At 43.4% G+C, this 15,149-nt stretch overlaps 1 protein-coding gene across 5 annotated transcripts in view; it reads right to left on the bottom strand.

Moving 5' to 3' along the window:
- kiaa0930 overlaps nucleotides 1–15,149 on the bottom strand; it is a 108,053-nt gene that overhangs the window by 11,662 nt on the left and 81,242 nt on the right. For 4 of the 5 annotated variants that reach the window (XM_087997376.1, XM_043709232.2, XM_043709231.2 and 1 more), the window contains 2 exons: nucleotides 14,622–14,654; nucleotides 3,372–3,546 (listed from right to left, as the gene is read on the bottom strand). In XM_087997376.1, the coding sequence (XP_087853502.1) occupies nucleotides 3,372–3,546; nucleotides 14,622–14,654 (208 nt within the window). The remainder of the gene's footprint in view (nucleotides 1–3,371; nucleotides 3,547–14,621; nucleotides 14,655–15,149) is intronic. The other variant, XM_043709230.2, reaches the window with a different exon arrangement.

Genomic DNA, 15,149 nt, shown 5'->3' with positions numbered 1-15,149 from the left:
AAGCTGGTAGAGCTTACCACATGTAAAATCCAGAACAGTGAGAATGTCAATAGGGGAATATGGGAAAATAGAACTAGATGGTAATATTTGAATAAATATAAACAGACAAGCCAATTCCATGGCTATGAATGATTTCACAATGAACGATCTGTAAATGAGGACAAGGAGGGAGCCAAGGACATATACTTGGCGAACTGCTGAGGTTTATGTCTTTGAATGGATATCTAGGAATATAATGAAGGGCATTCCCCCCCCCCCACCCCAACCTCCCCTGTAAAATAGTGACTTTTGTCTGAACAGCTGTGTTGAGTGTTGCAGCTCAATAAAGGAAGGGGAAAGATGGCCTACATTGACAGAAATCTGTCTGAAACTTTGTCAAGAGCATTTCAGAACAAATGGAAAGGGCAAACATCTAATTGGAGGGATTTCAACACAAACAGTGGTAGGATGACATTAGTGGCAAGGTCAGCATTAAACCCTCCCCACTCAAAGGTTGATGCACAAAAATGAGGTCACACTGAGAAATGCTAAATTGTGGGAAACACAGGTTTGGAAGGTCCAGTCAGAGGAGGTTTGGAGAATTGCTCCAGCACCTTTTATAGAAGCAGTGAATATTCAAGGCAGTAGGGCTAGGGGGCTGGGCGCCAAGCAGGCTGCTTTGACCTGGAAGATGTTGAGCTTCGTTACAGCATTTGGGGAGTATTCCATCTCAATCCTGATGATTTGTGCCTTGCAGATGGTGGAGGTTCAGGATGATAATGACATTGAATGTGGACGCTTCTGCTAATGGGTTGCAAATAAGTGTAGTATGCTGTGGATTGTTTCTGTCCTTTTGGGGATGGTTATTTGGGGATGGACTCACAAATGTTACTTGTCAGCTCAATGTGGATGTTGTCCAGGTCTTGCTGCAGATGTACACAGACTGCTTCAGTATCTGGAGGTGTTACAAATAGGACCAAATGCTGCAAACAATGGCAAATATCCTTAGAACTCTGACATCCTGATGAAAGGAGATCATTGATGGAGCAACTGAAGGTAGTTGGGTCAAGGCCAGTGGAACTCTTGCAAAAGTCTGAGGGCTCAGATGATTGTCCCTCAATAACCCTACAGCTTGAACAAATGGGAGATGGCAGGCTCCAGCCAGTGGAGAGAATTCTTCTGTTTCCATCAACTCCAGTTTTATTCAAGCTCCCTAATGTCCCACTTGATTAAATGCTGCCTTGATGTCAAGGAGAGTGCTTTCACCTCTTGAATTCAGCTACTGGTCACCTCAAATCCAAACTTGGAATGTGCTCTGGAGCCAAGTGATCCTGACAGACCCCAAACTAAACATTGGTGAGCAGCTTATTGCCGAGTGAGTGTCACTTGATGGCACCATCACCAACATTTTCCCTCATTTTAATGAGGGAGCAGACTGAAGTGGTGGTCATTGGCCAGGTCAAAAGTTAACGAGGCAAAAAGTTCCCTACCATTTTTAGGCAAACATATCTGGGTCCTGATCTCTCCGCGCCCACCCCCACTCCAGCCTATCACCCTCACCTTAACCTCCTTCCACCTATCGCATTTCCAACGCCACTCCCCCAAGTCCCTCCTCCCTACCTTTTATCTTCGCCTGCTTGGCACACTCTCCTCATTTCTGAAGAAGGGCTCATGCCCGAAACGTCGATTCTCCTGCTCCTTAGATGCTGCCTGACCTGCTGCGCCTTTCCAGCAACACATTTTCAGCTAATTTTCTACGTTGTCAGCTGCATGCCAGTGGTTTTGCTGAACCAAAACAGCTTGGCTAGGAACAGGATGTCAGATCTGCAATGGGATTTATCAGGGCCCACAGCCTTTGGAGTATTAAATTCAGCAGTTTCTTGATGGCATGTGGTGTAAACCATATTTGCTGAAGATTTGCATCTGTGACTCTGAGAATCTGAGGAATGAGGTAAGATTAATCACATATGTTCTTTCTGACTGAAGGTGATCGCAAAAGCTTCAACCATTTTCACTGTGGCTCCCCTACCATTGAGAATGAGGATAACCTTGAAACCACCTTCTCCGATCAGTTGTTTAAATAACCCACCATTGTTTAGAACTTGACGTTGCAGGATAGCAGATCCATTGGTTGTGTAATTGTATTCTGTCTATCCCATGCTGCTTCCATTATTTTGCATGTTTGTAGCCTAATTTTTGGGTATGGCTACTGTTGGACATATTCTTCGACACTCCTCGATGAAACAGGGTTGATCCCCTGGCTTGCTGGCAATGACATTTGGGGATGAGGGGGTGGGTGATGTGCCAGCCCCTGAAGTTACAGGGGATAGTCATATGCAATTCTGCTGCTGGCCATCAGTACCTCATGGATGCCTAGTTTTGAGATGCTAGTCGGCGGCACGGTGGCTTAGTGGTTAGCACTAGTGTCCCAGGTTCGATTCTGGCCTCGGGTGACTGTGTGTGGAGTTTGCAGATTCTCCCAGTGTCTGCGTGGGTTTCCTCCGGGTGCTCCGGTTTCCTCCCACAGTCCAAAGATGTGCAGGTCAGGTGGATTGGTCATGCTAAATTGCCTCATAGTGTTAGGTTACATTAGTCAGAGGGAAATTGGACTGGGTGGATTACTCTTTGGAGGGTCGGTATGGACTGGTTGGGCTGAAGGGCCTGTTTCCACACTGTAGGGAATCTAATCTAGACTGGAGTATATTCTAGTTGACACACTTGCATTGCCACACAACACAAGGAATATGTCCTCATTGGAGGTGGCACAGTGGTTAGCACTGCTGCATCACAGCACCAGAGACCCGGGTTCAATTCCCGCCTCAGGCGACTGACTGTGTGGAGTTTGCACGTTCTCCCCGTGTCTGCGTGGGTTTCCTCCGGGTGCTCCAGTTTCCTCCCACAGTCCAAAGATGTGCAGGTCAGGTGAATTGGCCATGCTAAATTGCCCGTAGTGTTAGGTAAGGGGTAAATGTAGGGGTATGGGTGGGTTGTGCTTCGGCGGGTCGGTGTGGACTTGTTGGGCCAAAGGGCCTGTTTCCACACTGTAATGTAATCTGTAAATCTGTAAATCAGGACGTCATCTCCACCAGGACTGAGCACAAATCATTCCTATTTGTGTATCATCGATAGAGACGTCTGTGACTGTTGGATTGGGTGAGGATGAATTCAGGTAGGATCTTCCCTCTTGTTAACTCTCACCATTTGATCAAAGTGCAGTCTACCACAAAAAAAGCATTTAGCCAGCAGTGGTACCATTGAACCACTCTTAGTGATGGACACTGAAGTCCCTACCCAGGGTAAAACAAAAAGGTCAATTTGCAATAAAACACAATATTGTAAAAGGAAACACAAGCAGCTAAAAGGAACTGTACAAGAAGAAGCTGGAGATGCACCTTCAGAGTCTGCATTGTCTGAGCCATGCCTGAAGAATTCCTCACTGTCATTGGCTGAATGAGACTTTTTCATTTCTGCTATCCGATTTTTGGGGGTCTTTCTACGCAAGGAAGGAGAGAAAAAGGACGGGCGATTGTTGCGTTCTGGAGTTGGTGGCGTGCTGAAGGAAGTTACCTAAAGTCAAACCCAAAAACAAAAGATGTAAGTTCCAGCAGTATTATCCAAACATGTCTAATATTAGATTGCAGTCTTCAATAAATGGAAATGAGAAAGCATATGAGGGAGACAATGTCATTACTAGCACTAATTCCAGTCGATCAAAAGGCTGAGCAAGTTTAATAGAAGACTATTTATGATGGTCAAGCATTGGTGACGAGAAGCACCCAACTTAAAATGGTCACTGGGATAGTCAGGAGAGAGAGATTAAATGTCTTCATACAGGCACTAGCTGGGTTATGACATGCCTTATCGCAGGAAGCTATTGAGGCAAAGCTGTTGCACCTTCTCCATAGAAATAGGGTGAATATTTGTTGCAGGAAAATGCCCCACTATGGGCAAAGATATCTGCTTCAAGGTAATTTCAGGTTGTTCTAAAAAATACTAACATGGAAACAATTAACATCTTTCAAAATACTACTCCATCTCATATTAGCTGACTTCAAATGATAGCACACTTGCCACAAAATCAGAAGGTTGAGAATTCAAACTCCACTCTCGGAATACACACATGTGCTGACTTTCAATGCAGTACGCTGAGAGCACTCGCTTATCAATGGAGCTCTCTCTTGGAGACATTAAACCATGCCCCACTCGCCTGTTTGGGAATGAGACCTTTTCACTCGACTTGAGAGAGAGTGAGAGATACTACCTGCACTGAGCTATAATGGTCTATTCTTGATCATTACAATTTTACTAACGCTAGATATAATTAAAATTACACAATTAAACTTGTAAAATAGTAAATTTACTTCATTTCTGAAGAGCTGGAGAGTGCAATTTAAAGTGATGCAAAATCATTCATTTTGGAATTTTACAACTATTCAACATCTTTGCCTTTTGTGCCTAATATTTAATTTTATATTTCCCATTTGAAACCGGGCCTCAATCTCTCTTGCCATCCAAGAAAATCTGGTTAGTTCACTGTTTTTCACCTTTGTTGGAATGTACCCAGCCTGGATCTGAACCATCTCCTTAAAAAGAAAATCATGTGTTCTATCACAGATTTTCCTGTTAACCTTGGGCTAGATCCTTTCTCAGCTTATTGAGGATACTCCACTTCCCACTTGGGAGTTCTACTTAAAACCATTCCTTGCTTTTCTCATTATGAATCTACCCCTTATGTTACGAGAGTCATTCAAAAGCATTTTCCAGTAGACACATGCTCCACCTTATGCTCAAAACCAGCAATGCCAGCCTTTCTAATTGGAATGAGGAAGCATGATCAATAAAGTTCTCCAAGGCATACTTTTCCACTGTTCAGAAGTTCTGAAAAGGGTCAGTTGACTGGAAACATTTAACGGTTTCTCTCTCCACACGTGCTGCCAGACTTGCTGAGTTTCTCCAGCATTTTATGTTTTGTTTTGGAATTCCAGCATCCACAATTTTTGGTTTTTGTTTAATGCTTTTCCACTCTTCCTCTTCGCTCTAACATTATCCCAATGAATACTTGCACATTAAAGTGCCCAAATACTCCTCTAAAGGCTTTGTACATCAGATTACCCTGAAGATTTGCTGCTCCGTCTTTCTCTCTCCCACTCGAGACCTTTAAATATTCCTGAAAAGTGATTATCAAGAGAAAGAGATAGCAGCAGCATAAAGGCAAGTTCAGCACTCAAAAGCTCAGAAACTGGTAAGAAACAGCAGAAGAGGAGTTTGGGTGAGAAAGAGAGAGACAGAGAAGCCAGCCACATTTAGAGAATATCTTAGGTTAAGGAGATTCTGTAAGAAGCAGCAGAAGATTCCCAAAGATAAAAGTTAGAAAAGGGAAAAGGAAATAACTTTAATGAAAAATGATTAAAAAAAACAGAAAGGAAAGGTAAGGGAGTACGAAAGAGAGACTTCTCATCTGTCACAACAAGTATTTCACCACCAATATTTCACTCTATAATGGGCATTGGCAATGCAAGTTCCAGAAAGCAAACATAGGCACAGGCTTCAGAACCTATCCAAACAAAGTAAGCAGATTTCAAGAAATTTAGAGAAAGAATTTTGCAGAAGAAAAGTCAGGAAAAAAATGATAATTTAAAAAAAGGATCAGGATTCAGTAATTAAGCCACAAATTTGGCAGGAAGATTTAAAACTTGTAGCTTGGGAATTTTACTTAGAGATGTTTGTAGAAGATTGCGTGGGGTTTTAGACCACGATAATGGAGTTAAAATGGATGCTTTCTCAGAAGGAAGTGGGTAACTGCACCTTAGCTGCAGAAAACTGAAAATACTAGAACTGTGGGTATCCACCGATTCGATCAAGAAAAGGCCAGGAAAATCCAGTAAGCTGTACAGAGTTAAATATTACAAAGAAACCAATTTTAAAAGCTGGAAATCAATAAATCACTTCAGAACATCACTTAAATGTAACTCAAAGCATTATGGAAGAATTTGCTAAAGTATAACAGCAATTGTTTGGATAGGTTCTGAAGCCTGTGCCTATGTTTGCTTTCTGGAACTTGCATTGCCAATGCCCATTATAGAGTGAAATATTGGTGGTGAAATACTTGTTGTGACAGATGAGAAGTCTCTCTTTCATACTCCCTTTTTAAAAACTGGCTGACAAAGAAAATATTGCACAGAATTTATTAAATCCTAGAGTCATTTAATTTATAAGAGCACTGGTGAATACAATCTTAAAAACCAGCAGATTTTGAAGTATAGAAATAATATGTTTAAATAACATTACAGTAATAAGATTAATCAGTAATGTTCAGAAGAACTGGAAAAAGATAACAGATCCCTAGCAGATTCACAAGCAAAGAACCACAGCAAGCAAGATTGAACTTCATGGAGGCATTTGTTTGCAAGATATTGATTTGCCTCAAATCTAAACAGACTAAGCTGAGCAAGTCCATACAGTAGTGTATTTACCAAGTCTGTTTGTGAACAATGCCATTAATACACAAAACATCACAGTACAGACACCATTGAAGAAAATAACTTCTGATAATTTCTTCAATTTATAAACACAAAAATCATGAAGAAATATTTAGCAGTAGATTCCCCTAGAAGCTGGACTTAACCATTTCTGTCGATTAGGGGAAAAACGGAATGTGGAGTTTTGAAATTTGAACTCACAGGAGACAAAATTATTGTTGGTACTCTTGATGAAATCGTGAGATTTCCTATAGCTCAAGGAAGATTTACACTTGGAGAAAGCTATTCAACTCCTGTTAGAAGCAGAAACCAGAGAGACCCAGATTCTATGAAGAAAAGTCCAAAACCACCTCAAAAGGACAACAGAGGGCATCTAATTTATATGGCATGGTTGCAAAAGAGAGGCATGTTACAAGGGCAGCAGGACAACAAGGCCTCACAGGCAGGAAGAATATCCAGCCATCACAGAGAAATACTACATCTATAAAATTGTAGGTCACCTTCAGAAGGTTCCCATAGTTAAGACAGTTTCAGAACAGTAGAAATACAAGTGGTTAATGGTAAAGAGATTTACACAATAGACTCTACACTGCCATTGCAAAAGATACCTGATAAATGTACCTGATGAGATACTTCCACTGGAGAACATACCAGATTCATTCCTACAGGAACGAACTAATCTAGACAAGCCTGAACAGAAGCAACATGGCTAAGTAAACGGGCAGCTTTGATTTGATGCTGTAGCAAGAATCACTTTCATATCAAAGCAGTTACCATGGCTGGAGAAGTTATTAAAGCTCATAGAAATAAGACTGCATGGTGTTCATGAAGTAACTACCTGAAGTTGTGAACTCCACAAGTTACGCTACTATGCCATGCAGAACTGTGGAAAATACACAGTTCACAATTAATTAATTTCACTTCAAAACCTTACGAGGGTCTCGACCACCATGAAAAGAGAGTTGGAGGAGATTGTAATCCCCCCCGGAGAACAACTCATCCAGAAGCAGACAGCTGTCTAAACCCTCCTCCAAATACAAAGAGTTATTGACCAACCCATCAAGGGATAACGAGAAGATGGATTCATAGACCTTCCCAGTTTCACAATGAATCCAACAGAAGAAAGAATCCAGTGAGATCTCTCACATTATTATCATCTTAGGAGGAAGTCACAGATCTCACAGGGCTGGTAGGCATGTTCAATCCGCTACTTTCTAAAACGGAAGGGTCAATGTCAGAGAGACAGAGATAGTGCTGAGTGAGCAGTAACCTTTTAGGAGCAAGGCTGACAGTCTGATAAGTTTTTTTTCCACTAGTTGAACAGTGACAGTGGGCAGCTGAAGGCTTTCAGCCTGAGCAACAACTCTAGGGAGGTTCGGTGCATCTGATTCCATGGCAACCAGACCAATAGGTCACTGATTCAGGACATGGTCAAGACAACAAAACCACTCAATTATCCAAGATACTGTTAGAAGGCAAAATCTTCCAATTAGACAGAGATTGCCGAGTCCAGAAATCCTGCATATTGCAAGGAAGAAAGTACTTATTTCAACAGAGCAGCTGTCTTTCTGGAAGGAAGGTCTGGGAGTTAAGGACCTATCAAACCAGCAGACAAGGGAGGCGCGGTAGTAGTTTGGCGCACCGACCTCTACACCGCTGAGGCTAAACGCCAGCTTGCAGATACCTCCTCCTACTGCCCCCTTGACCGTGACCCCACCCCCCACCACCAAACCATCATCTCCCAGACCGTCCATAACCTCATCACCTCGGGGGATCTCCCATCCACCGCCTCCAATCTCATAGTCCCACAACCCCGCACCTCCCGCTTCTACCTCCTGCCCAAAATCCACAAACCTGACTGCCCCGGCCGACCCATTGTCTCGGCCTGCTCCTGCCCCACCGAACTCATCTCCGCATACCTTGACACCGTCCTGTCCCCCTTAGTCCAAGAACTCCCCACCTACGTTCGGGACACCACCCATGCCCTCCACCTGCTCCGTGATTTTCGCTTCCCCGGTCCCCAACGCCTTATTTTCACCATGGACATCCAGTCCCTGTACACCTCCATCCCCCATCACGAAGGACTCAAAGCCCTCCACTTCTTTCTTTCCCGCCGTACCAACCAGTACCCTTCCACAGACACCCTCCTTCGACTGACTGAACTGGTCCTCACCCTGAACAACTTCTCTTTCCAATCCTCCCACTTCCTCCAAACGAAAGGAGTAGCCATGGGCACCCGCATGGGCCCCAGCTATGCCTGCCTCTTCGTAGGATATGTGGAACAATCCATCTTCCGCAACTACACTGGCCCCAACCCCACCTTTTCCTCCGCTACATCGATGACTGTATCGGCGCCGCCTCATGCTCCCACGAGGAGGTTGAACAGTTCATCCACTACACTAACACCTTCCACCCCAACCTCAAATTCACCTGGACAGTCTCAGATTGCTCCCTCCCCTTCCTCGACCTTTCTATTTCTATCTCAGGCGACCGAATCAACACGGACATCTACTACAAACCAACCGACTCCCACAGCTACCTGGACTACACCTCCTCCCATCCTGCCCCCTGTAAAAATGCCATCCCATTCTCCCAATTCCTTCGACTCCGCCGCATCTGCTCCCAGGAGGACCAGTTCCAAAAACGCACATCCCAGATGGCCTCCTTCTTCAAGGACCGCAATTTCCCCCCCGACGTGGTCGACGATGCCCTCCACCGCATCTCTTCCACTTCCCGATCCTCTGCCCTTGAACCCCGCCCCTCCAACCGCCACCAGGACAGAACCCCACTGGTCCTCACCTACCACCCCACTAACCTCCATGTACAGCGCATCATCCGCCGCCATTTCCGCCACCTCCAAACGGACCCCACCACCAAGGATATATTTCCCTCCCCTCCCCTATCAGCATTCCGTAAAGACCACTCCCTCCGTGACTCCCTCGTCAGATCCACACCCCCCCCACCAACCCAACCTCCACTCCCGGCACCTTCCCCTGCAACCGCAGGAGGTGCAAGACTTGCGCCCACACCTCCCCCTTCACCTCCCTCCAAGGCCCCAAAGGAAACTTCCATATCCGCCACAGATTCACCTGTACCTCCACACATCATCTATTGCATCCTTTGCACCCGATGTGGCCTCCTCTATATTGGGGAGACGGGCCGCCTACTTGCGGAGCGTTTCAGGGAACACCTCTGGGACACCCGGACCAACCAACCCAACCACCCTGTAGCTCAACATTTCAATTCCCCCTCCCACTCCACCAAGGATATGCAGGTCTTTGGACTCCTCCATCGTCAGACCACAGCGAAACGACGGTTGGAGGAAGAACGCCTCATCTTCCGGCTAGGAACCCTCCAATCACAAGGGATGAACTCGGATTTCACCAGTTTCCTCATTTCCCCTCCCCCCAGCCTGTCTCAGTCAAATCCATCAAATTCAGCACCGCCTTCCTAACCTGCAATCTTCTTCCCGACCTCTCCGCCCCCACCCCAGTCTGACCTATCACCCTCACCTTGACCTCTTTCCACCTATCACATTTCCGACGCCCCTCCCCCAAGTCCCTCCTCCCTATCTTTTATCTTAGCCTGCTGGACCAACTTTCCTCATTCCTGAAGAAGGGCTAATGCCCGAAACGTCAATTCTCCTGTTCCCTAGATGCTGCCTGACCTGCTGCGCTTTTCCAGCAACACATTTCCATCTCTGATCTCCAGCATCTGCAGACCTCACTTTCTCCTCCAGTTAAGGACCTTCCAAGTTAAGGTAATGGACAATGTCTGTAAAGAATAATGTCCTCAGTGAGGGATATCAAGACATTTTTAAAAATTCTCCAGCTGAGAAATGGATCAGAGGTGGGTTTAAAAAGTGCTCAAGTGAGGATGTGCCATTCTTCTGTATCTAATAGAGCGCATCTGAGAAATATCCAGACTCCCTCTGCATGTGTGAAGTCTGAGACTTGGGAAGGAGAAGAAGCCAAGATAATAGTATTATTTATGTACACAAATTGTATAAACATGTTAATGTGTGGGGAAAAAAATGGAGTAAAATAATGCTTCTGAAGGGGTTCCTGTTACACTGTGATGGCAGTAGAATAGGTAGAGCCAGTCTGTGGGTGGAAACTAGGAATTCTATGGTAGCTTTTGCAGGGAGCAGACATACCTCTATCAGCTCCCTAAAGTAACTGTTCCTGACCAAATATAATTGTACTTAATTGCTATCACATATCAAACCACTTATGTAGGAACAATGCCTTTTTTTGGTAAGAGGGTGGTGAAGCCTCTATTACTAATCACTATATAGATCCAAGACAAAGCAGAGATAAAAGAAAGTTAAAAATCTCACAACATCAGGTTATAGTCTTATTTATGGCTATAAGTTGTGTTTTACGATCTTATACTCCACAACCACCTGATGAAGGAGCAGCACTCCGAAAGCTAGTGTTTCCAGATAAACCTGATGGACTATAACCTGGGATTGTGCGATTTTTAACTTTGTACTTCCCAGTCCCATGCACGGCACCTCCAAATCAAGACAAAAGAAACTTTGGGATAGCTAATTATCTCAAATAATCCTCACCTGGTAATGTTGGCAAATGTCACAAAGTACCACCAGTGATTATCTGGTAAAATACCACACTCATCATTTCTGATAGGAGGAGTCATTTAGATTACAACTGGGAATATTAATACCATTCTATAGACATACATATTTTGCAAGAGCAAATTCCTCAATGTTCACAGGATGTTCCCGATGACAGGGTATCCAGAATTAAGGGGTCACAGCTGAAGAATACAAGGTGGGACATTTTGGGACCGAGATGAGGAGAAATTTCTTCATCCAGAGAATGGTAAGCCTGTGGAATTCTGTGCTACAGAAAGAGGTTGAGGCACGGTGAAGGTGAAGGTGAAGGTGAAGGTGAAGGTGAAGGTGAAGATGATGATGAAATAGCTCCTGGGGCTAAAGAGATCAAAGGGATGGGGAGAAAGTGAAACAGTTGGATAATCAGGCATCATCATAGGACAGAGCCAAAATGGTCCACTCTTAGCTCCTAGTTTCTACATTTCAACCACAATGAGTGCCATTTTAGATGTTAAGCTTTCTCAAAGTACAATCAGTTACAATTCCATTAATATACCCATTCACTTCAATCGCATCGCCATATATGAATAGGAAGGGTTTGGAGAGATATGGGCCAGGTGCTTGCAAGTGGACTAGATTGAGTTGGGATATCTGGTTGGCATGGATAAGTTGGACTGAAAGGTCTCTTTCCATGCTGTACATCTCTATGACTCTATAACTCTGTTCATTTACTCAATGACTAGCTTGTTTGTGAAGAGCATTGCAGTGTGCCACTAATGCTACAGACTACACATGCGATTCAGGAAGCAGACTTCATGTTCTGGAATTGGTCCTCACAGTCTTTGGAATAGGCTATCAGCTGCAAATCTGCTCAAAGCTGCCACTCACTTCAGGATAGATGGCCGTGCCATCAAAGCAAGGCCATCAGCAGGAACTTCTATTTTCAAGCTGCTGCAGGCATTTAATTCCTGAATCTGCACATGATTCCCTTCCCCCTCCCTTATAGAGTAGCACAATATTATAGGTTGGAGGTCATTGTCACTGTTCAAACCAGCTAATCTCAGGATCTCAGACGGTTACAGAGAGTGGTGAACTCGGCCCGGACAATCACAAAGGCCAACGTCCCATCTATAGAATCCATCTACCAGGCCCACTGTCAAGGAAAGGTTGCCAATATTCTCAAAGATCCATCCCGCCCTGGCAATGGTTTTTCTACAACCTTTACCATCAAGGAGAAGGTACAGATGCCTGAACACACATGCCAGCTGGTTTTGAAACAATTTCTACCCTACTGTTGTTCGAATACTGAATGGACTCTCAAACTCTTAACATTCGCCTGTACCTTTGTTTTTGTCACTGTTTACTTATTATTTACAATCTATGCTATTTAACTCTATGATCTGCCTGTATTGCTCGCAAGACAAAGCTTTTCACTGTGCCTCAGTACACGTGATAATAAATTCAATTCGATTCAATGATGAAGTGCAACTAGTCAGACTGTCATGAAGGAAAGTATTGGGGCTGTGATTTAGATATTTGGTCTTCGTATGCTCCTTACTTGAAACCAAAACTTTGGGGTAAAGCAGCATTCAACCACATCACCAAAAGCACCAATGGAAATAAATTAAAGTTTTCTAACCTCTGTCGCCAGTAAACTGCACAATGCCCTAGTAACTGCATTTAGATCCACTTCATCATTCCAGAAGCTGGCTTTCAATAAAATTAAAATAAGTTTCTCTTTAAAATACAACAAATACAATATTCAGGATTTAAAATCAAATATCTAGAAAGAGGAAGTGATTGAGTCGAGTTAATACTCACTGCATGGATCACTATAGAGCAAGTGATTTACTTCAGCTCAGGAGAAATCAGACTCAAAATATCTTGTGTGGAGAGCTGGATTCCACATTACACACAATGGATCTCAATAGAATCCAAAGCAAACTAAAAGAGAATTACTCTGGCTCCACACAGCTGATAAAACCCAGGCAACCAACTGCTCCTGCCTCTGCATTAACTGCAAACAAACCCCAGCCTTGCTCTAACTATATTTAATAAACAGAGAGGGGCTTGTCAGATCTTTGCATTCAGCTCAGTTACACTGCAGTCTTAATCACAGCTGTCAAAGCACAGTTCATTACAATGCAGTACAGAACTCCAGCCTTGCAGCAAAAAATAATGACTTTATATATCTTGATATTTCAACAGAGGTGCAAGGGAGAGAACCAGAGTGAACAGAGATCGAGGGGGATCGAGGGAAAGGTGGGGGGGGGGGGGGGGAATCTAGGGGAGAGGGGGACTCTGTGCAAGAAGGAGAAGGCAGGTAGACGGGGTGTCTGAGACAACAACACAGTGGAGGTGGTCAGGAGAAAGTCTGAGAAGGAAAGGGGGGTGGAATTGAGAAAAAAAAAGTACAATCGTTACATTGATTAATTAATTAAAGAATCTTTGCTCATTTTAGAGAATAAATAGATAATATCTTCAAGCAGTCATTAATAATATCAATGCATAGCACAAAATAATTCAAATAAAATGGGTTCAAATCCAGACCAAGACGAAGGATAGAAATTTACTTTCTCTGCCCTCTCGCTTGGAAGTGTATTTGAGCAGCCCTCAACCAGCATGTAAAAGAGCCCCTGCATAGAACTCACCATCCTTCAGTAACGGAACATTAAAAAGCCAATTTAATTATTTTATATTTACATAAAATATTTATTGGATTGCACAAATAATGATCACAGCCAGAGAAATTATTCCCCCAGACGAAGCAAGGCACCTAAATAGCTGAGGAACTGAGTTTTGAGCGTTCATCATATTCATCCGATTTTGTCGATTAGTGCGATCTTATTTGTTGGTTTTTTCATGCTCAGATTAAGCCAGATTTTGTTTCAAGGCCACAGTGGTTTAGTTATTGATTACGATACATTATTAAACATGGATAAAAAGTAATTTTTTTCCAATTCAAATGCAACGCATTCACAAAGCAATTGTTTTACATAACATGACATTCCTGATGGTTAGAACAATTTATTTAGAAAAACAAAATGAAAGCCTTTTGTCTTCACTGAAGTGGCCAATTTGTGTTTCAGAAGTAGATTAATTGTATTCGCTGGTTCCATGTTGGGCTGAACTAAGAAAATGTTGTTCTGTCAGTATCACAATAAATTGAACAATGCCCAGGCCAGGATGAAAGGGAGGGAAGTAAAAATCAGCAACAGCATATGGACAGAACCCGTGTTGGGTGGCAGGTGGCATGCAACATGCAGCTCTACACAAACAAAACAGATTGACATCTTTGGCCTGAACACCTTGGGTCAGCTACTACCAGCAGCAGGATCTCAATATCACCTGGTAGCTTTTACATTAGTGGGAGCTGTACACAAGTTTTTAAACAACATTTACACATCAATCCTATTCATGCGACATTCCAGTTACAAGTCACTTTCTTTTCCCATTGGGTGAAAAAAAAGGCGAAATTACTATCAAGCAATGTTTACGAGCCAAACTATTCCTTAATATCTAAAAGGAGGCATACAACACAACACAACACAGACTACTGATGGAGGGAGTGGGGAAGGTTAACCTACCCAAAATGCACTGCAGGATGGAGAAGCATCCCCCTGGTGGTGAGAAATTGCAATGTTACAAGTTGGATGTTGTCACAATATGGTAGAACATGCTTCAGAACAGTTGCCAAGAGGCTCTTTGCCAAAGGTGTAGTTTTAACAGGACATAACTAAATTCCAATGACATAACTAAAAATGAGGAGGAGAATAAAATCTGGTGTCCATGGGAAACATTCCCACATCTTCTTTAATAAATTTATATTTCAAAAGGGTCCATCCTCCTTCCCATATTTCATATTTCCTCTTTCACCAGGTTAAAATTAATGTTGCCAGCAAGCACCAATTTTCATCTGTAAATGGTCATTCAGGGTTTGGGACCCTATATGGCACTCCATGACACCTGACAGTAAAGAAACTTTAGAGCTGAACTAATCCTGCTTTCAACGAGGCTCCCCTTGTTAGCCAGAAATCCGTGCTGGAAATCAGTCTGGTCACTGGAAACAGTAATACTGCAACTGAGTTACAACTATGCTTTAGACATATCATTGT

The sequence above is a fragment of the Chiloscyllium plagiosum genome, unplaced genomic scaffold (genome assembly GCF_037043375.1).
Source record: "Chiloscyllium plagiosum isolate Xiang-an unplaced genomic scaffold, Cpla_swu_hap1 HiC_scaffold_19, whole genome shotgun sequence".
Taxonomy (NCBI): Eukaryota; Metazoa; Chordata; class Chondrichthyes; order Orectolobiformes; family Hemiscylliidae; genus Chiloscyllium; species Chiloscyllium plagiosum.
The sequence above is the reverse complement of the archived record's forward strand: the minus strand, read 5'-3'. Positions and strand labels throughout refer to the sequence as shown.